The following is a 23,518-nucleotide window of genomic DNA, read 5'->3' as shown; positions in this document are numbered from 1 at the left end:
GATGGGCAATGAACTAGACAGACACTTCCTAGGAGCTAATGTGATCTCATTAACCTTTGAGGCCCCATTTCTGGCTCTCCATAAACTATGTGGTCATTATTAACACAACATTTACATTTCACTTTCAGCATAATCGTGCTACATTTTCCACTTGGTTTTACTTAACATAAAGTCATTTTAAGAGGAAAATGGAATTTACACAGTTTTATTCTTGCCTCTTCTGATTATGTTTATCTGAGCCTCAAAGAAAATGAAATTCTTTAAATATTAAATGTATTTCTGAACAAAGGGTTTTTCTTGAGTCAATGAGGAAAAACATGTAGAAAAATGGCACTTGCAAAGTTCAGCAGACCTATGTCATTCAAGCAAAACATCCCTTTGAGCTAAAGGACATTTTACCAGAAGATTAAGCCACTGAGACCAAAGACGTCCTGGCTCGAATAATACCGATGCTTGATTTTTTCACAGTAGGACAATGAGTGAATAAATCTTCATTACTAAATATAATAAACTATCAATTCCTTTTTATCGGACCGCCCAGATACCTTTAACTCATCTCATTTTTGCTTCCTGCTTTTCCCTTTTGTCTTTTTTATATTCTAATTGCCAGATAAGAGGTCGACCGCCAACTGGAAGTCAATCAAAATGAAAAGAAGCAGCTACAAACATCCTCTAGCAGCTGGAATGTATGAAATATGAATGTTGGAAAACTAAAAGTTATAAGAAATTAAATGGAATGCATAAACAACTGACATTCTAGGTATTAGTAAAATAAGATGGACTGGCATTGGACAATCACATGATATACTATGCCAGGAATAAAAAAACATAGGAAGAATGGTTTTGCATTCATAGCTAAAAAGACAGTTTAAAAAAAATTTTAAAAAAAGACAGTTTCAAGTTCTATCCTGAAATATAATGGTGTGAGTTATAGGACACAAGGAAGTGATGTACACAAGGAAGACCTGTTAATACTAATACTACTACTAAAATTCTATGAACTTAGAGAAATGATGAAAGTTATACAAGTGTTCAGGTTTTTTGTTCATAGGGTTGTTAAGACTTGTCTATGACTCAATGATACTTCACAACAGTTAGGGTTCCAATCCTTGGGAAATGACATCATGCTGAGAGAAGAAGAAGGTCCGAGAGGAAAAGAAGATCTTCATCACGATGGATTGATATGGTGACTGTAACAATGGGCTCGAGCATGTCTGAGATTGAGAGGATGGCATAGGACAGGGCAAGGGCTATTGTTCACAGAATTTCTGTGTCATAGAGAGAGCTCTGCGGACCTGGAGGATAGAAAGTTTTGCTACCACGCCAGAGGTAGGTGATTTTAATCTGTGGCTCTCAGGCCTGGTTTTAATTGGTTTTGGCCAAACATTCTTCCAAGTCGTATAGCACTGGTCTGTCCATTTGGTGTTACAAGGTAACTCGTGGTTGCTGTAATGCACTGTGACACTGATGTGTCAAATGTCATCTTAGGGTGGACAGCATGTGGTGGAGCTCTCAGATTAAAACAGGCGTGGAAGCAGGAGTAGAATCCACTTCTGAAATAGCTTGTCTCTGGAAAGTATGAACTTAAAGAAATGATGAAAGTTATACAAGTGTTCTGGTCTTTTGTTCATAGGGTCGATATGAGTCATCTATGACTCGATGGCACTTAACAACAGCAACTATTAAAATATATGCTTCAATAGCTAAAGCCAAAGAGGAAGAAACTGATGATTTTTATAAAATTTTGCAGTCAGAAATTGACCAAACATGAAATCAAGTTATGTTAGTAAAAACTGTGACTGAACAATGGGAACAATGAAGGACTGGTAGTTGGACAGTATGGAGTTGTTGCTGGAAATGAGGCCAGAATAGGAATGATCGAAATATTTATTCTGTTATTCATGAAAAATACCTTTTATAAAAAAATCACAAACAATAACTTTACAAGTGGACCTCTCCTGATGAACTGCATAGGAATCAGATTGATTACATCTGTGAAAGGAATCACTGGAGAAGCTCATTAACAGCAGTCAAAACCAGGTGCTGTCTGAAGTGCTGACTGCGAAGTCAATCAGCCATTACTCATATGCAAGTTCAAACTGAGGCTGAAGAAAATGAAAACAAGACCACAAGGACCAAAATATGATCTTAGCTTATCCCACCTGAATTTAAAAATCATCTTAAGAATAGGTTTGAAGCACTGAACATCAATGATCTAAGACCAGTTGTCATCAAGGATATCATCCATGAAGAGAAGAGAAAGAAAAAACACATAATTGTTGTCAGAAGAGCCTGAAAATTGCACTAGTGTGTCAAGAAGCTAAAACAATGGGAAAAGATGCTGAAGTAAAGAGATGAACAGATTTCAAAGGGTAGCAAGAAAAGACAAAGCAAAGTATTGTAACAGAATGTGCAGAGAGGTGGAATTGGCGAATAAGAAGGGAAGAATTTATTTGGCGTTTATCAAACTAAAAGAACTGAAAATCAAATTCAAGCCTCAAGCTGCAATACTGACAGATGCCATGGGCATACTCTTGAATGATCCAGGAAGTATTAAAGATAGATAAAATACACAGAGTTACTGTATCAAAAAAGAATTGGTCGACATGAAACAGTTCAGGAAGTACAATATGATCAAGAACCAATGGTAATGAAGGAAGAAGTGCAAGCTTCACTTAAGGCACTAACAGGAAAAAAAAAGGCTCCAATCAATGGGATATCAATTGACATATTTCAACAAACAGATGCAGCCTGGACATTATTACCAGTCTACGCCAGGAAATTTGCAGAACAGCTGCTTGGCCAATTGACTGGAAGAGATCCATATTTGTTCCCATTCCCAAGAAAGATGAGCCAATAGAATGTGGAAATGATCAAACAATAGTATTAATATCACATGTAAGCAAAATATTGCTTAAAGAAATAATCCAAGACCAGTTAGAACAGTACATATAGTACTGCCAAAAGTTCAAGCTGGGTTTAGAAGAGGTATCAGGGATATCATTGCTCATGGAGATGGATTCTGGCTGAAAGCAGAGAATACTAGAAGACTGTCTATTTGTGTTTTATTGACTATGCAAAGGCATATATATGACTGTCGATCCTAACAAGTTATGGCTAACACTGAGAAGAATGGGAATGCCAGAACACTTAATGTGTGCTCATGTGACATTTTTATCAAGACCAAGAAGCTGTTAAGCAAACAAAGCAGGGGAACACTACATGGTTTAAAATTAAGAAAGGTGTGAATCAGGATTATATCCTTTCTCCATACCTAAAGATGTAAAACCTGGTTTTTGCTTTAGTTGTAGAGGGTGAAGTACCATATGCTCCCTGAAGAAAGGTAGGTAATCTCCTCCTATAAAGACTGACAGCCTCAAAAACATAATGGAGGGTCACTATGAGTTGGAACTGTCCTGACAGCAGTGTGCTTGTTTTGGTTTTGATAATTATCCAATAAAACTGTTTTCAATGCCTATAATTTTTGGCCATTTCTACACTATCTATAAATGTTCTGTCACAGAGGAAGGAAACACACATGTTAGGCACCTTGCCTTTCCATGCGTAAGTGTGGAATGTCAGAAGTCTTATTTAACAAAGAAGAGTTTGGTTGTGTCTCAAAGCCTACTTTTTAAAGAAAATGTATAGAATTTTGAAGTTCCAGATAGTCACTTTATCATGGTGAATTAACAGCATCTCTCCAGAGCAAAAACAAAAAGAAGAAGAAGAAGAAGAATATCGATTATTGGGTTAGAATGAGTATTTTATTACTTGAAAGTGAAGAGCAATGATCTGACTCAAGAGCAACAAGCAAAGAAACTTATGATATGGCCAAATTATACATTTTCTCAGCTAATTGTTCTTTACTATGTGATCAGAGATTTCTCTATGTGCCAGCCCTCCAGACTGTGAGAGTTTAGTATGTTGGCCACAATGTGAAGTGTTTTCATATAAGGAATAAATTTAGAGAAGTAGTAACGCAGGCAATGCTATTCGTAAATGTCCTTCTAAAATACTACATAACATGAAAGAGGCTGGCGAGCATTATGCTGAGTGAACCAACTCAGTCTCATAATGATAAATAGTGCAAAAGACCATTATTGTAAAAATAGAAGGTAACTAGTAAGATGTGCACAAAAGTCCAAAGGGGGAAGAGGAGGGAGGAGGAGGACTGAGAATGAGAAGGGGAAAGGAATCATGAGGTTGCAAAGTTGGGTAGACAGAGGGAGGAAGTGAAGGAATTAGGAAAGCTGCAGTGGAGACCTGAAAAAGATGGGGTTATAGTGGTCATAGATCAATTATGACTAATTTTACAAAACACAATATATGGTTGGGAATTATCATATTAAACACATTGTGAATGAAAGGATGTGGGAAAACACAGAGTATATAAATAAAACACAATGTATAAGCATTCTATATACAAATTAATATAAAATAAAAATAATAAAAGAAACAAAACAATAACTAGACAATTTTGAAGTCCGAAGGGTCCTAAACAAAATGCAATGACTGGCCAAACTTGAAATGGAAGCCACCTGTTTATAACCTCTGAGATTCACCAGGGAACTGACACAAACAAGAAAAAGCACTCTCCCATGAAGGGAGAAGAAACATACAACAACAAAGAAATTCAGAACTAACAGAATAGCAACGAAGTACAGTGACCTTTTTTTCATTGTTTCAAGTAATATGACATGTGGGAATTATGCACTGTGCAAACGTCTTCAGATCAAGTCTTTTCTTTCTTGAGAAAGTCTATTTTCACTGTAGACATTTTTTTTCAATCAAGAAAAGTAGATCTAATTTAAATTTTAGAAGCACAACATCTATGGAAAAATGAAAACAAAGCATCTCAGAGTGACAGTTCTGTTAGACTTTCGTAGCATTACTGGTGCATGGTATGGAGTTGATTCTGACTCTTTACAACTCACAAGGCTGTTGTGATCTTTACAGAAGTAACTGCCACATCTTTTTCTTTTGGAGTAGTGGGTGAATTTGAACCTGCAACTTGTTGAGTCATAGCTGAGCATGTAAGCACTGTGCCACTAGGAATCTTCCTATGCATTGTGTTGGTTTTTAAAACTCCATTTCAAATACTGATTTTATTAGAATATTTTTTTACTTTATTGCAATTATTTCTTAATTAGTGGTTTTAAAAATTTCTTTGTCTTATAAAAGATTCCCTACATGTAAAATTAAGCTTACACCCCAATTTATTATACACACACATGTGTTGTGTATATATATTTTTTAATTGGTAAACTGATGTTTGTAAAAACATTTCTCCTTATTGATATACAAATAAATACCCAGATTGAAAAATAAAGAAATAAATCTATAGACATGCATTAATATATTCATATATAAATGGTTCTTTTCCATTAGTCTCTTGTTTTTCAATTGGTAATCCTGAGCAACTAAACTGATTCTTTTATTGTCAGCTGCCATGTAGTCAATTTCCAGCTCACAGCCATTCTGTGTAACAGAGCAGAATAGCCCAATACGATTTTCTAGGCTGTCTGTCATCTTTCTGAAAACAGATATAAAGTTTCTGTGTGGCTTCTAACTGGCAATCTTCAGTTAGCAGTCACCAGACCTCCTCAAAATGATGTTCTAGGCCACAAATTGGTCCCAATTTATAACTTGAAAGCACACTGTTCAAGTGTATAATACACCCACAATTTGTATATTTTACTAACTAGAAAAAAAGCAAGAACCAAGAAAAACTGTTTTATTGACTCTCCAATATATATTTCTTTACAGAAACAGAAGTATCTTTTGGCTTATTTCCTTTATGGTGATGATATTGTACCTTTGAGTTAGAACTGATCCATAGCTGACCCTCCAGTGGGTTTTCAGAAGCGGTGAATCACATGGGAGGAGATTGCCGTCTTTCTTCTGTGAAGCAGCTGTTGTATTCAAACTGAGTGATTTCGGTTGGCAGCACAACTCTCTGCCGCTGTTGTTGTTGGTGCTGTTGTTATGTGGTATTGATCTGAGTATGACTCATGGTGACCATATGAACAATGACTCTGAACCCTGCCCTATCTTGAGTCAACTTCACCATCATCAATACTCATGGCCCCACTGCCACAGTCATCGTGTCAATTCATTTATTCAAGGGTCTTCCTCTTTTGCACTGACCCTCTATCCTTTAAAATATGATGTCTTTCTCCAAAGACTGGCCTCTCGTGACAATATGACAAAGTATGTGACATAAAGTTTCACCACCTTTGCTTGTAAGGAGCACCCTGCTTTCACTTTCTCTGGGGCAGACCTGTTTATTCTCTTGGCAGTTTATGGCATGTTCAACACTCTTCTCCAATACCACAACTCAAAAGTATCAATTCTTTGTCTGCCATCATAGTAAGGAACTGAGAAGACCATGGCTTAGAACAGGTGCACCTTAGTCTTTTGACTAATACTATTGCTCTTTAGCACTCTAGAGAGATCCTTGACAGCAGATTTTCCCAATATAGTTTGTCTTTTGATTTCCTGACTGCTGGTGTCAAGAGTGTTACTGTGGATCTGAGCAAGATGAAATCATTAACTTAAAACCTTTCTCCACCTAAGCCACCCTTTCTCTAGCTAAATTGCTTCTAATACAAGGAATATAAGGAACTAGCACATGTTACATGACAGTGCACTTTTTAAAAATAACCTGTACATATACAGATAATATAATATAGATTAAAGATATAATATTATAGATAATAATACAGATCACATAGGAAACTTGGTAGAAAAAATAATTTCTTAATTCATATTAAAATAAAAACAAAATATTCCCTAGCTCACACATATATGGAATCTGTAAAAAGACGCGATTCTCCACGATTGTGAAATTACACACTTTGAAACTGGATGTCATATTTAAAGGCATGCTTACCTGTCAGTGTAAAGCTAACAAGTTTCCGAGAATGCTGGCTTCCAGAAGCACCTCCTTCCATGCCTTCTGCCCCCATCTGAAGAAGAAAAGCAAGTTATTTCATAGGAGTGTGCTGCTACTTCCCACACCTCCTACAGAACCACGCATGACCCCACATAAAGATGGTCATTGTATCAACTGTAAAATTGGGCCTTATCACTTCTAAATATTGGAACTGGGACACAACAGCCCTCAAAGGCCAGAGAGTCGTTCTTAAATTTAATCTGACATGTAATCAAGCAATTTGAGATTCTAACCTTCCTGAAGAGAAAGCAACTGTCTTGATGCATTTTATCCTTTGCTAAGTATATAACTGATGTGTTTGTTATGCCGTTACATATTGTCAAGTTGGAACCTGCTCATAACTGACCCTCCAGCAAGTTTTCAGAAAACGTGAATTGCTTGGGAGGAGACTGCCTCTCTTTCTCCCTTGAAGCAACCGGTGGATTTGAACTGCATGCCTTCTTATTGGCTGTGCAATTCTTTATCCATTAGGCCACCAAATTCCCAAGTTGTTATGCTGTTATAATTCTATACCACTGAGTTTAAATCGACTCATAGCTGTCCCTGCTGCAGTGGGTTTTCATAGGCAGTTAATCACATGAGAGGTGACTAGCCACCCTTCATCCATGAAACAGCTGGCAGATTCAAACCACATACCTTTGGAACTGCAGTGCAGCTTCTTAACACTAGGCCACCAAATGTAAATGTATTACTATTATACATTCAAACATTTTCTTATGTTTAAAAATAAAACCAAACTTGTCTTCAGATAATTTAAGAAAACCTAAAATACACGAAATTGTTGCTTTACGTCAGATTCTTCCTCTATGTAGAATGCTCCGTTCTTGACAAATATTTCTGAGTGACCACACGAGTGTCCTTTCCTGCTTGCAGGTGTTTGCTGTGTTGTTCTGTAGGCATATGACATATGCTATTGTAAGCAGTGACAAAGTAAATTTGGAGAGTCACTGTGCTGATAACTTGTCCTAAAAGCTTTCAATTAAATGCCATCTTACTTAAAACTAGTAATTTATCAAAAACAGAGCAGAGTTAGGCCTTTATTTCAATTTACATACAACTACTCTACAGTCTATGGAACACTGGGAAGGAGTGTAGCAGGAGAAAAGATGATCATAGCAACACAAGGGCTAGAATTAGGCAGATTATAGTCTGAAGAATTGAGAAGAGAAACATTACATTTTAATTCTAAAGTCTTGGTTATAACTCTTCTATGGTATCCAACTGCATACTCATCATACTACCTCAAAAGTCTTATGCCTCCAGGAGATAATACATGTAAAGGTAAAAATTTCCAATAGAAACTCATCAAGTTTTGGGAACAGAAATTTCTATTCCCTTCTCTACTTTTAACTGCTGGACTGAAAAAGCAAATTCAAAGCTCAATGCCAAAACTCCACTGTGTTTTCACAACTGTGACCTTTCTGAAGCAAGTCACCGATCTTATCTTTTGACGGGCCTGTAAGTGGTTTCAAACTTCCAACTTTTCAGCTAGTAGTCAAGCATCTAAATGTCTGTGCTACCAAAGACCCTTTCCTTAAGACTGCAGGCACTGGAAACCCTCCACAATATGTGGGGATCACCATAAGTCAAAATCAACTTCACAACACTGATTTTTATTTTTATTTTGTCATATAAGTTACAGTCTCTGACTTATCATCATCAGTGAGCGGGAACATAGAGAGCCACAAACCAGTCAGATAAGTGGTGGCTGTAACTATCTCGTCCTGCTTCCCCAGATTCAGAGTGTGGACAGTGAGACAGGACAGACTACAACTGAGACAGACACTTAGCAACCTGCCCTTCCTGTAGCCTGGGTGCAGCCAGATAACTGGCAAACCTGGACTGAACCAGAAAAGAGCCAAAATGGATGCTTGTGTCAAAGGAGTTAAACACAAAAAGAGTCACCATCTACCTTCTTTTAAAACCTACTCAAAATATTATCATGAAGTGTGAAAACCAAAATACACACCTTCTAATTCTTTCTTAAAATGTGATTCACTAGCTGGTAAAAAGCAATCCTGAAACAATTCTCAAAGAATCTGCTGACAAACATTGTCCTTCTCCATCACACTGGTAAAATGCTTATCTGAGATAATTTTCAAGTAATTCTAGGTTATTATCCTTTCCAATAAAGCCAAGAAAGATAAAACATTACAACTATATACAGGGGCGTTGGAGATATCTGTACTCGCTGTTTACAGAGAGAGGTTTTTCTTTTTTTCCATAAACTCATTCCATACATTCATTCCAAGAAAATTCAGATGCAACACAGTCCACTAAATGTTGAGAAGTACATGGTCGTGAGTGATGGCAGCCTTCATCTGCCCCTAAAGCTTAAGAAGTTCCTCTTCCAAGAGTCTAAGACATGTAACACCATGTACTTTCATGAATAATAGTGGTATCAAAACAAAAATGACATAGAAACCATCTTTTTAAAAAATGCTTGACTCACTGTAGCATGCAGGAGCAATGGTTGTGAAAATCACTACCTAAGAGGGTATGGAGAGCATTCTGCTAAGGAATGAATTCAGTCTCATAAGGACAAATGCTGTATAAGATCATTATTGTAGAAACAGAAAGATAAATAGTAAAACATATATGAGGATCTGGGGGGGGGAAGGAGCAGAGGGGTGAGGATGGGAAGTGGGGGTAATCATGGGGTCATGCACTTTGATGGGCAGAGAGAGGGGTAGGTAAAGGAAATGGGAAAGATCTGGTGTGAAAAACATTGTATCCGAACTTTGTAAGTAAACCGGCATAAAAGAAAAAATTTTCTTTTAAAAAAATGTGCGAAAAGAGACCATTTAAGTTGGCAACTTAATTCCTTCCCCATGACAGTGACTTGTTCTCAGCCTGTTTTTGGTATCTGGTTGTGGAAGAATGCCACTAAATGAGCCTTGTGGGTATTAGCGCTGATCACCAATAACTAAACACACATACTCTGTCACCACTGTGCTGTTCCAGACACACAGTCCTCTCTCACTCAGTAATGGCCTATGAGACACAGAGTCACAGTTTCATATACAGAGGCAAATGTCCTCAGCTCAGTCAGATATCTACTGACCGCCAATTCCATTAGTCTGTCTGATCCAAAAGCATTCTGATTCTCAGTGGTGCATCCATGAAGCTTTTAAAGAGCTCTCATACCTGTTTGAAGCAAATTAATTCTCTAAACTACCCACTGGCTTTGACAGAGGGCCCTCAATGCAAAATCAATAGAACACGATCAATGTCCAGCAGGCTGGAAACTCCCACTGTCTTTTGTGACATCTGGATATTGAAGAGGCTCAAGTCTCAGAAAACCTGACTCTGGAATATGCTTAATCAAGTCTGGGAGCTGCTGTCTCATTTCACACACAGTTAAGCCTTCAAAGGCTTTATTATAAATAGCTGCACTTTTCTAGTTTGATACCTTTTAAAAAAAAATCAACTAAAACTTTATTTTTGTGATCATCAAAGCCTTATAAGTAAATGTGGGCTATCTATTCATATTCCATATTATGTAAACATAATTCTGATATAAGGAGAATATGAAAATGCATTCTCTTTCTCTGAAATGTTCCTTCTGTCTCTCTTCACCTTATGCCACTTCACTCATCCTTCAGATTGCCCCTCAAACATGTCTACTTCAAAGAAGTTGTCCTCATCTTACTGACTAGGGTAAATTTCCCCATTATGGGTTCTCTCAGCTGCACTTCACTCTAACTTATAGACAAATGTGCACTGGATTGATAAATCTCCCAAAAGGTCAATGAGGGGAAAAAACCATACCCAATGTCACTGAATTGATGCCTGCACATAATAGTCTTGTAAGGGCTGTGTTTGGTATTTTCTCTCTAGGCAGTGAGTAGAATGCCTAACACTATTTGGCACTCACTAAGCATCTGCTAAATAAATAAATAAAAAGACTATTCAATGCACAGGTATTACAGAAAGCTTTGGGTAAGTCTCTAGGGACAGGTTCAAATGGCACCAGCAGTAGATTAGGACCTGCACTTCAGGGAGTTAATCTAACCAACTAACCCATCTAAGAAGCATTTTAAAAATGCAAAAATCTAGAATTTTACATACTCATACATATGCACAAGATTATAAAGATCTTATGCTATAAGAAGAGAGCTCTGGGGGGAGGGGTTTGTGCAGGGAGAAGGGTGCAACAATGAATGAATGGAATTCCAAAATCTCTGTAGATGTTCATTGAAATGAAAAATAAACAGACTAAATTAAAAAAGACAATGCAAAATATTAAAAAAAAAAGAAGAAGAGAGCTCTGGTGGTCCAGTGGTAAGAAATTGAGCCGCAATCCCAAATGTACACAGTTCAAATTCACCAGTTAATCCAAGGGAGAAGGATGGGCAATCTGCTGTGATTTGCTGTCTCTGAAAACCCACTAGAGGGTTAACTATGGGTCATTTCCAACTAAACACCACACAACAATGAATAACATTATGTAAGAATCAATGGTTTTGCCTAATGCTTCCATAACCTGAATTTTATGAATGACTAATAAAAACTTCAATGATTTACGTATCTTAGACCCCAGAAATCTCTAAAGACCATCTGAATCCAACTACCCATGTACAATGGCGCTGTGTCTTGTAAGGTTATTAGATTCAAAGTTGGTCAATAAGTGAAAAAAATAGCATCAAGAAAAAGAATCTGTAGGAAAGTGCCATGTAGTAAATGGACATACTTTCTTTCCAAAGTGCAGCATAACCAGTTTCCTCCCAAACTATATATAGTAGGACACTGTTTCCTCCATGTGAGACCTGATAAAAACTCTGGCCACTATTTCCTGATTGTGTTTTACTAAAAATATGCACAGTACCTTTATGTACTGGACTTCCAACACAGTATCGAAAGGTCCTGAATTCATCTCACACTCTCTTCAGGAAGAAAGGACTCTACATAGACCAACAGGTTGAATCCCACACTATTTAACATCCCCCCCCCCCATCCTCTCCTTTGTTTTTGTGAAAGTACATCTGAATTTTGAGTAAATCAAAGTCATAATCTTAATTTGAGTCAATTATATCAATTCTTAGAGAGAGCTACGTTGGCCTGGTGGACAGAAAGTTATGCTACCAAGCCACAGGTGGGTGATTTTTAATCTGCGGCCCTCAGGTCGGGTTCAAATTGTTTTCCTGTCAAACATTCTTCTAGGTGGTACAACACTGGTCTGTGCACTGCTGTACAGAGGTAACTTGTGGTTGCTGTGATGCTAAACACTGTGACACTGATAAATCAAATGCAATAATGGTTACCCATGGTGGACAGTGTTTGCTGGAGCTTCCGGACTAAAACAAGCCTGGAAGCAGGAGCGGCATCCATTTCCGAAATGACTTGTCTCCGGAAACTCTATGTACAAACAGTGCTCAGGCCTTTCGTTCATAGGGTCACCATGAGTCACTGACGACTCGACAGCACCTAACAACAACAATATATCAATTCTATTCATTGCATCCCTCTAAGATGCATCCAGAGTAACCTTTAAATCTTTCCATGGTGGCGTATTCACTGCTTGACTCATGAGTAAGTTCCCTGGAGAGTTTATTTACACAGCATGATTATATTCACACCACACTTTTTCACAGACTCATATTATGGATACAGGTATGCCTGCCTTCTAAGCTATTTCCTTTACTCAAATGGCACGCACATTGCTGTGCATTTCCGTTCCATTGTTCCCGTTAGCCTTGCCAGCACTGCACAGACAAACATAGACACCCAGTTCCTCCATGGCCGTGACAAGGAAGCCAGCAGCAAGGCACTCACCATCACAGCAGGGTTCTTCACTGTGATGCAGGGTGTCGTGGCGCGCAGGGCTCCGCTGATGCCGTGGTAGTATTTAAAACAGATTTTGATCTCCGCTGCAAATACATTTGAGAAAAACAGTCATTTTACCACAGAAGCAGTCACTCTGGAATCAGTGGAGAAAATCCTCCACACCACCTCTCAGGCAATCCTACTCGTCAACTCTTGGGGTGATCCCTGCTTTTCCCATGGAGGCAACCCATTTTACCAACTGCTATTAGACTGTATTATTAGACTTTTTCTAAAACTTTCCAAGAAAATCTCAAATATATCAGAAAAATGGTGCACACAAGCCTGTCAAAATAAAGAAGCACAGAAATAAGACTGTTGTTGTGTATGGAGTCAGAATTGACCCATAGTTGACCCTTCAGTGGGTTTTCAAAGGCAGTTAGTTAAATGGGGGGAGACTGCCCATCCTTTTCCCCAAAGAAAAGCTGGTGGACTCAAACCATATACCTCTGGGATTGCAGCACAGCTTGTTACCATTAGGCCACCAGAGCTCCCAAGAATAAAACTAACTTACATTTATCAAAGTACTCTATGATGAAACAGACATAGTGTTCCATTCCATTCCACTCCATTCCATTCCATTCCATTCCACTGCACTCCACTCCACTCCACTCCACTCCACTCCACTCCACTCCACTCCACTCCATTCCATTCCATTCCATTCCATTCCATTCCATTCCATTCCATTCCATTCCATTCCATTCCTATGTTGTTCACTTAATGTGCATATCAGCCAGGAGGCAGAAATGCTTCTCTCCTCATTAAGGATAGAACTGGCAGCTCTTAGTGATACGCAGCTGTGTTGTCATCTCAAAGGCATCCAGTTAGAATCCACCAGCTGTTCCGTGGGAGAAATATGGGCAATCTCCTCCCATGTGATTTACCTGCCTCTGAAAACATGTTAGAGGGTCAGCTATAAATCTGTTCCAGCTTGACAGTACTTAATTATAGATGGGGTGTCGAGGTGTAATGACTGAGTCAGGACTCAAACCCAATGTCTCTGATGCTAACGTCTTACCCGTAACCTCCACAATACAGATGGGTTATGGCTATGAACAGAAACAAAGCATCTGAGCATATCATGAAGGATTTCTATAGCAGACTCTCCAGGGACAGTGCCTTGGAATTCCATTGGTTCAGTTTTTCAAATGACTAACTGAAGCTAGTAGATAGGGATCAAATATAGGAACCACTGGCCTATATACATCACATAACTTCTGGAAAATCTATTTCATTACCATTGAGCCCAAACTAACTCATAGCTGACCATCCACTGGATTTCTAACACTGAATTGCAGAGTAGGAGATGGCCCACATCTCTCCCACAGAGCTGTTGGCAGATTCAAACTGCCAGAGAACTGGTCTTTAGAAGTAAAACTCCCTACAGGAAATTTATTTTGTTAAGTTGAGCATGATGAAAAGCCTATGTCAATTATGATTCCTAGAAAGTAACGATTCCAAAGAACATGAAGCCAAACACTGCCAAGGTAAATGCCACAGTCCAGGAAATGTCTCTGGATAATGAGCGTTAGAGTTTCTGAAATATAAGGACAAGACACATGGTTCCCCAGGTGTCATGCCATACAGACAACAGTGTTAACAGGCAGACTCCCAAGAGAGACACTGAGGCTACAAGAGTGGAGTTCCTCTCCAATTTAGCTACCTTGGAATGATAATCAATAACTGGCTCTTCAAGTTATTGCTCCATGAAAGATGATATTCAACTGAGCTTTATGGCTGCATCAAATGGTCTTACATAGAATATTTGGTTTGTGTGCTTTAAGGCAAGATATAGTGATTAAAGAGAAATCCTCTTTTAAGAACCTATCTTTTATGATTTTCCTATAAATATTTAAACACAAACCTCCCCTGTGAAAAAAAAAAGTTTTATCATGGGGTAAAATACTGAGTTCCTCTATATGGACATTAATCACTAACTCACAACCAGTAGCTAATAGTATTAATGAAAGATCTTTACTCTACATGCATTAAGCACTCTGGTGGTACAATGGTTAAACATTTACCCGATAACTGAGAGGGTGGTTGTTTGGATGAAACTGCTTTCATAAAAAAACATGCAGCACTGCATTGAAAAACAAGGAATTCCTGTAATATTATGCAAAATGGATGACCCTGGAGGACATTATGCTGAGTGAAATATCTCGGTCACAAAAGGACAAATATAGCACAGTGCCACTGCTGTAAAACGGGACTGACATCAGGGTTGAGGAAATACAGAAGAGGGGAGGAATGATGTACATTGCATTGAAACAGATGAGGGAGAGATCTGTTTAAAAGGGATATATGAATGGGTATTCTTATCATGACAGGAGTCCAGAGTGAAGACTGCCTAGTGAAGTGGACTTGAGCGGAGGAATTGCATAAAAATGAAAGAGTTTTTTTTTTTTTCAAGGAGAAGAGGGGGTGGGTAGGGAGAAAAGTGCAACAATGAATGACTGGAAAAAAATGTGTAGTTATTATGAAATAGAATGGATGTGAAAGTATACAATAAACAAATAGCTACAATACATGCCCAACACTGTGGGAGGCATTATAAGAGATCCAAGAAAAGGTTCCAAAATGTAGTCTATCATGAAGCTTATTGTTGTTGTTGTTGTTGTTATGTGCTGTCCAGTCTCCTGAGACTCATAGTGACTCTGTGTACAACAGCCCTAAATCCTGCTCTATCCTGTGCCAATCTTATTGTCTCTGACACACCTATTCCCATTACTCCAGTCACTGAATTAATCCATCTCATCGAGGGTCTTCCTCTCCTGCACTGTCCCTCCACCCTCCCAAGCATGACGTCCCTCTTTGCAACATGTTCAAAGAATGTCAGATGAAGCTTCAGAACGGAGATTAAAATTACAAATAGGACAAAAACACAGAAGACAAACAAATAAACAAAGGGAGCACTGGACACAAGAGTGTCCAGATCAAGGAGAAAGCTGGTAAAGATATGGCAGCATCAGAAAGACTTCATTGAAATAAATAAGTCTCAGGAGAAAAATGGGGGAGGGAGAGTCAGGGAGCAAAACCATGAAGCCGGTTTCCATAAATGGGACAGGTCTGAGGACCAGCAAGAGGACGTAGGCAAGAGGACGTAGGCATGAATCCTAACTCTCTTATCACTTCCCTTCTCTGAGAACAATGCCCTTCCTTATTTCAGCACGTAACTTTCCTGAACATTAACTCTTGCTTGTAAATTTCTTTTTAATCAAGTAAGAGGTGTGAGCCAGTTTTATTTTCCCATGGCTTTCTTCCAAGATCAATGGCATGCACTATCTAAAAACAAATCTATGTGATGCGCACATGGACTGTCAGAACAGAAAAAGCTGAGTGGCACTTCCGTGACTTCCGTGGGCATGAACCCATTAGTTCCATGCTAAAGATGCTGGGGTAACTGGTGATGCATCAATCTTCCTGCAGCAGCGCCTCATACATCAAAACAATAGTGAGCGAGAGACGAGCAGGTAATTTTTCATTAAAGAGATGCACATTTTTAGAAAACATTTCCCCTAACTCCCTCTCAACTTAGGAAGCCATCTGCTATTTTCTACATTTTAATAGCCATAAAGGTAACAGCCTGTGAAAGAAAGGAAAGAAAATGATGCTTATGTTTATTTGTAGGATAACGGGGTGAGCTTTGCTGGATGATCCATGAAGGGGTTATTATTTTATTCACTACCATTATAGAAGTCTCCGACGGGGATGACAAATTAGAATCTCTGAAACACTAAGACAAACTTGAATTTCACAAGGCAGATTTTGTGAACATGTTTCACCAAACACATTATGCTAGGGATAGTTTCACAGTGCTTTAGAGCTAAGTGAAAATTCAGGGAGATTTATACAGACCATATAGTGAAAAAAACAAGCACACAGCCTGACCATCAATGAAAGAGAAGGGGGTAAAAAAAGAAAAACAACACTGAAGAGACTCAGGAGTCACATGTGATCGGGCTGAAATTAGCCAGTTCTTTTGATAGGCCAAAAATGAAGGCATCTGCCCCCTTAACTAATATGGGAACAGGAATTTTCACATTTAAGTAGCATTTGCTACTACAGAGAGTTCATCACTCAAGAGGGGGAGAAAACTATGTAACTAAACATTCACTTTAGAGAAAAGGGCATTTTGATTAAGGCACATAAACATTTTGGTAATGGAAAGAGGTAGCCAGAAGTATATTCAAAAGGGCGGAAAAGGAAATTAGGTCTATTCTTCTTTTTCAGTGACAATCTGTAGCCAGTGAATTTAAGCAGTAAAAAAATGCAGGAAAAAGCAAATACAGACATGGAGAGCAAGCTTCAGATCTGGTACAGGTCAGGCACAAGAGTTCTGTCACAGATAAGAGATGGAAAGGCAGAAATATGCAAAGACAGAAAGATGGAAGGAGATGGAAATATTTATATTCCCAGTGACATTCATATTTCCAGTGAGTGATGGGATAATATCCATATGCATACAAGGAAGACCTGTTAATACCACTATCATTCAAATGTATGTGCCTATAATTAGAGCCAAAGAGGAGAAACAGATAATTTCTATCAACTCTTGCAGTCAGAAATCGATTGAACATATAACCAAGATGCTTTAATAATAATGGGCAACTGGAATGCAAAAGTTGGGAATCAGGAAGAAGGATCAGTAGTGGGAAAATATGCACTTGGTGACAGAAATGAGGCCGGGGAGAGAATAACAGAATTTTGTACAATTAATGATTTATTCACAGCAAATACCTTTTATAGGAAACATTAACATGGCCTATATACATGGATTTCATCTGATGGGATGCACAGGAATCAGACTGATTACGTCTGTGGAAGATCACTGGAGAAGTTCAATATCAGCAATAAAAACTAGTCCAGGTGCTGGTTTGTGGAAAATACCATCAACTGCTCATATGCAAGTTCAAATTAAAACTAAAAGAAGGTTATAGCATACCCACAGGAATCAAAATTTTACCTTCAGTCTATCTCCTATGAATAAAAAACCAATTCAGGAATAGGTTTGAGGTCCTGAGCACTAATGAATGAAGACTAGATAAGCCATGGGAAGATATCAAGAACACTGTTCATGAAGAATGCAAAACGTTATTGTAAAGAAGGAAGAAGAAAAGACAAAAATGGATGTCAGAAGAGACTGAATATTGCACTGGAGCACCAAGAAGTCAAAGCAAAGTGAAGAAAGCAAGAAGTTAAGGAGCTGAATAGAAGATTTCAAAGCGCTGCTTGGGAAGACAAGGCAAACTATTATAATGAAATGTGCAAGGAGCTGGAGTCAGAAATCAAAAGGCCAAACTCACTCAGCATTTCTTAAGCTGAAAGAACTAAAGAATAAATTCAAGCCATGAGTTGCAATGCTTAAGGATACTGAATGATTCAAGAAGCATTAAAAGCAGATGGAAGGAGCACACAGAGTCATTATTCCAAAAGAATTGGTTGACAAAGAAGAATTTCAAGAAACAACATGAGCATGTGGCAATGGTGATGAAGGAGGAAATGCAGGCTGCTCTGAAGGACTTGGAGAAAAAAAAAGCCCCAGGAATTGATGGAATATTAATTGACGTATTTCAAAAAACAGATGCTGCCCTGCATGTGTTCACCAAGTTGTGCCAAGAAATCTGGAGGACAACTTCTTGGTCAACTAACTGGAAGAGATCCATATTTATTCCCATTCCAAAAAATGGTAACCTGACAGAGTGTGGAAATTATCCAACAGTATCACTAATATCACACACTAGCAAAATCCTGCTGCAGATTTTCCAGAAAAGACTTGACTAGTACATTGACAGAGAACTACTAGAAATACAGGCTGGGTTTAAAAGAGGTTGTGGAGCTTAGGGACATTACTGTCAATGTCAGATAGATCTGGGCAGAAAGCAGAGAGTAGCAGAAGAATGTCTATTTGTGTTTCATTGACTATCCAAAGGCATTTGACTCACAATGACCCTATGAAGGAAAGACCTGAACACTTGTATGAATTTCATCGTTTCTCCAGGTTCGTAGGGTTTCCGGAGGCAAGCTATTTTGGAAATTGATGGGCACTCCTGCTCCCAAGCTTGTTTTAATCAGGGAGTTCCACCAAACATTGTCCACTATGGGTAACCATTATTGCATTTGACACATCAGTGTCACAGTGTTTAACATCACAGCAACTACGAGTTACCTCTGTACAGTAAATGAACAGACCAGTGCTATACCACTTAGAAGAATGTTTGACCAAAAGCAATTAAAACCAGGCCTGAGGGCTGCAGATTAAAATCACCCACCTTTGTCTTAGTAGCATAACTTTCTATCCACTAGGCCAACAGAGGTCTATGTTGTTGTTGTTAAGTGCTATCAAGTTGTTGACTGTGAAGATCACAATAAATTGTGGTTAACCTTAAGGAAAATGGGACTCTCAGAGCACTTTAACATGCTTCTACGAAACCTATACTTGGACCAAGAAGAAGTCCTCAGGACAGAGAAAGGAAACACTGCATGATTCAAAATCAGAAAAGGAGTGTGTCAGGGATGCATCCTGTCCTCATACCTATTCAATCTGTATGCAGAACAGATCATTTAGGAAACAGGGCTTTATGAAGAGGAGTATGTCATCAGGATTGGAGGAACTCTCATCAACAGCCTACAATATGCAGATGACACAACCTTGTTTGCTGAAACTGAGGAGGACCTGCACCACTTGCTGCAAAAGGTCAAGGGCTATAGTCTTCAATATGTATTGAAGCTCAACATCAAAAAGACAAAGATTCTCACCACTGGGTCAATTGACATCACCATATTAGATGGAGAAGAGACTGAAGTTGTTAACAATTACAGCTTGCTCGGATCCACAATGAACATTCTTAACACCAGTAGTCAGGAAATCAAAAGACAAATTGCATTGGGAAAATCTGCTGTCATGGACCTATCTAGAGTGCTGAAGAGCAACAATGTCAGTTTAAATACAAAGGTATGCTTAATCCATACCATGGTATTCTCAATTACTTATTATGCTTCAGAGAGTTGGACAGTGACTAAGGATGAAAGAAGAATAGATGTCTTTAAGGTGTGGTGCTGGAGAAGGGTCTTGAACATACCATGGATTCCCAAGAAAACAAATAAGTCTGTCTTGGAGAGGGTGAAACCAAGTCTCTCCTTGGGGGCTAGGATTTTGAAACTCCACCTCACTCACTTTGGGCACGTGGCCAGGAGAGATCAGTCCTTGGAAAAGGACATCATGCTCAGAAGGGTGGACAGACAGCACAAGAGAGGTTTGATACGGTAACTGAGGCGATGGGGTTTGGTGTGTTGGAATTAGTGACACTGGTCCAGGATGGGGAAGAGTTCAGAGCTGCTGTGCATAGGGTTGCTATACATTGCTGGTGACTCAATGGCACACAATAATAACATACTATGATAGGTTTGGAAGCCCAAGTGGCATCCACTTCCTAAACAACATGCCTCTGTAAACTCTATGAACTTTGATAAATGTCAATAGTTGTAGAGGGGCTTCAGGCCTTTTGTTCATAGGGCCGCTATGAGTCATGCTCAATTTGAAGGCGATCAACAAAAACAACAACATCAAGAAAGGGGCAGGGGGAGTTGCTACAGGCTATTCCTACCAAGAAACGGCTTTGTTTCAAAGGCTGGGATCTCTTCCATTTCCTTAAATAGCTTCAAGCCTCCCTTAAGCAGTGGCTGACAACTTGTTCCTATTTATAAAGTCTGGATTTTTTTCCAGTTTCTAGAAGTTGAATGTTTTAAACCACGAAGATAGACGGAATCTAAATGCCCTTCTTTGGTTAAACATTTATACTTGGTTAAAATAGAATATTCTAAATAATATCAGTTTCAACCTTACTCTAAAACGTGCTTTTACCCGTTGCCCTATGCACTTTTGTTATACCCTTCATATTTATGATTTCTAGTCACAGGCTTTTTCATTGAGAGGTCACAAATTGAGGAGGAACAAATTCATTTTAATCCTCACGCTTTTGAGGAAATTTGCCATATTTCCAGTGCCGTGTTCACTTGCTGCTGAGGTGGCACTGCAGGTTGTTTGCTCATTTACAAAGGTGAGTGGTGTCTGGAGATGGCCAGGCCCTGTCAAAGCTCAATATTTAAAATTTAAGGACAGGTACTATCCATCAGTGTGAATACGGTAGAAAATGAGGAAGAGGATTAGAGAATTAACTGAAGTCAAAACATAGTGTAAAGATGAAGAAAGGAAAAAGCCCATCTCCATGCAATGCATAAAGATCCTTCTGACAGTGGTGGAAAGGGGCTTAGAAATGAAAAAAGGTTAAAGAGAAAAAGGTTATGAGAAAAAAATAGGGAGCTAAGGCCAGCCCTCTCATCCCATGCCACTTCCTCCCAAAAAAGCCATCTCTGGTGGTTTAATCCATAGACTGAGTTTCTCTGGTGGTTCAAATCCACTAGTAGCTCTGTAGGAAAGAGGTGAGAAATCTTCTCCAACATGTTTTACAGCCTTGGAAACGCAACGGAGGATCTCTTATGAATTGTTTCAACTTCATGCCAATGTGTTGAGCTGAGACAAGCATCTGTCTATTTTGGCAAGCACTGTAACTTGGAAAGAACTCTAATTTGAATGCCCCTCATATGTATGACTTCATGTACACAAAGTACTCTTCCCAGGACTGAGACAGACAAGACACATCAATGTAATACACACATACACTCATACAAGTATCAGTGTTCTGTTATTATCCTTCATCACAAAGCGATCCAGCACACAGCAATCTAGATTGTACTTTACTTTTGCTAAGCTTGTGTATCATCAAAGATTTAGTGAATGCTCAGGAAAGTGAACAATTCAAGAAATGTTCTGGGATGTAATGGGGGATAGATGGACACATATGCAGATGGAAGGAATGAGGAAAGGAAAGAAGGTAAGCCTAAATGAATGAATGGCTGATTTATGAAAGATTGAGAGGGATAAACCTTTGGCATGTCAAGACAACTTTTGGAACTTTTTACTTTACAAGCTCAAGTAGTCATATTATACCGATAACTCACTCATTTTCTGCAAGTACACGTTTCCCTAGTGAGTATCTGACAGTCTTGTGACAGGTGCAGGTAAAGCTGATTTTTCTCTTCAGTATTTAAGAAGGTAATCTTCTAAAAATTAAACATTTTCCTTCCAATCTGTTTCATTTTCCTTCCAATTCATTCAAGTAGACCCTATCTGGTTTGCCTGCCGCCTTTGGGAGTATCATCCAGAAAAGCAAAGCTTTTCAATATATTCTGAACTAGCCTAGACAAGTCCGAAATTCAAGTTTGTCCAGAAACTTGGTTGGACTAATTATCAGAACATTTTACTTTGAATGGACTTCTGATGAGCTAAAGATAAAAACATTTTTATTTCTTATTATGAAAGTAAAAGTTTTAAAATACTATGAACTTTGAAGATGAGAGGCTGGAAATATTTAGCATTTTAGAAGTTGTCCAACCACCTCTCTGTGTTTTGTTTTTAAGCTCCAGCTCCACAGAGTTGAGCAAAACTTTGTTATTCCTTAAAATCCTCTTATGTCTACTCTAGTCAGACACTGAGTTAAAAAAAGATGTCTGAAAGACACCAGTTTCACTTCCAAGCCATGATATAAGAGCCACTTGAAACCATTTTTATATTGCAAGACTAGAAAACTGTGTTAGGGGCAGCCTCAGTCTGACTTGCTGAAGACAAGCTGCTTCTAAAGCAGGAACTTTCTGAGTTTTTATTCACTATACTTGGATATTCCCTCTGAATTTGTAGAAAATAAATATCCTTGAATATTTACAGTAGTACAGCCATATTAAATATTCTCTCCAGTTTTATACACAAAGAATTAAAGCATAAATACTAAATTAGAGGGAACTTTCGTCATTCCCACTTGTCAGCTTTAATGTCAGGTCAACTTGCACATGTTATTAGAGTGTGAGGTTGGGAAACGTGTCAGGAAGCAGCTATTTACTACAACTTAATCAACCAGGACAGTGCATCACTTCAGCATTTTTTGGGAAGAACAAAAATCAGTCAAGGTGTGTACATGATAAAGGGGAGTTTCCTAGCCGTGTTACATAGCACAGTAGCATGCGACGATCACTTCTTCCAGTGTTTGAATGAGACCCATGATTGAAATCCACTTTCCATCAAGAGTCAATCAGCATGGTGAGAACAAGAAGCAGATTCTGCCTTTTCCCTGAAGTTCAGATGGTCATTACCTCTCAATTTTGTTTCCTTTATACGCTGGACTCCTTTCAGTTGAGTTATGCCAGCTGGGCAAATGTTAGAAAAATGAAGAAAAGCAGCAATAAGCAATGAAAACAAATTATCCATAATCTTACCTCCCTGCAAAATCTCCAGGTCACATTTTCTTCAAACTTTTTTCCCTTATAAAGAAAATGCTATGCTATCAACTAAGGTAATTTTGTATGTGTCTGCTTTTGTTTCTCCATGTAATGTTATATCATGACCATCTGACCTTTAAAACTAAACTCAATTTATGTAACAAAAGGGAATCTAGTCACAAAACGGAAATATTAAAAACTCAGACATTCCTTAAATGGTCGAAGTAGAATTAGAGAAAGCTCTAGCCAACCATTGATAATAAAAACAAAAATTCTCAGCACTGGATCAACAGGAAGCATCATGACAGATGGAAAAAAGACTGAAATTGCTGACTATCTTATTTGGATCCACAATCAAGACCCTTGTTATCAGTAGTCAGGAGATCAAGTGATGAACTGCACTGGGAA

General features: G+C 38.5%; 1 protein-coding gene across 1 annotated transcript in view; it reads right to left on the bottom strand.

The window, feature by feature from the left end:
* The window catches only part of HECW2 (HECT, C2 and WW domain containing E3 ubiquitin protein ligase 2), a 328,392-nt gene that overhangs the window by 205,047 nt on the left and 99,827 nt on the right, over positions 1–23,518 (bottom strand). Inside the window, exons 3-4 of the mRNA XM_006878743.1 lie at positions 12,731–12,825; positions 6,893–6,968 (exon numbers count right to left, since the gene is read on the bottom strand). Coding sequence (XP_006878805.1) covers positions 6,893–6,968; positions 12,731–12,825 — 171 coding nt within the window. The remainder of the gene's footprint in view (positions 1–6,892; positions 6,969–12,730; positions 12,826–23,518) is intronic.

This window comes from Elephantulus edwardii, unplaced genomic scaffold (genome assembly GCF_000299155.1).
Source record: "Elephantulus edwardii isolate Elephantulus edwardi_28Jun2011 unplaced genomic scaffold, EleEdw1.0 scaffold00001, whole genome shotgun sequence".
Taxonomy (NCBI): Eukaryota; Metazoa; Chordata; class Mammalia; order Macroscelidea; family Macroscelididae; genus Elephantulus; species Elephantulus edwardii.
The sequence above is the reverse complement of the archived record's forward strand: the minus strand, read 5'-3'. Positions and strand labels throughout refer to the sequence as shown.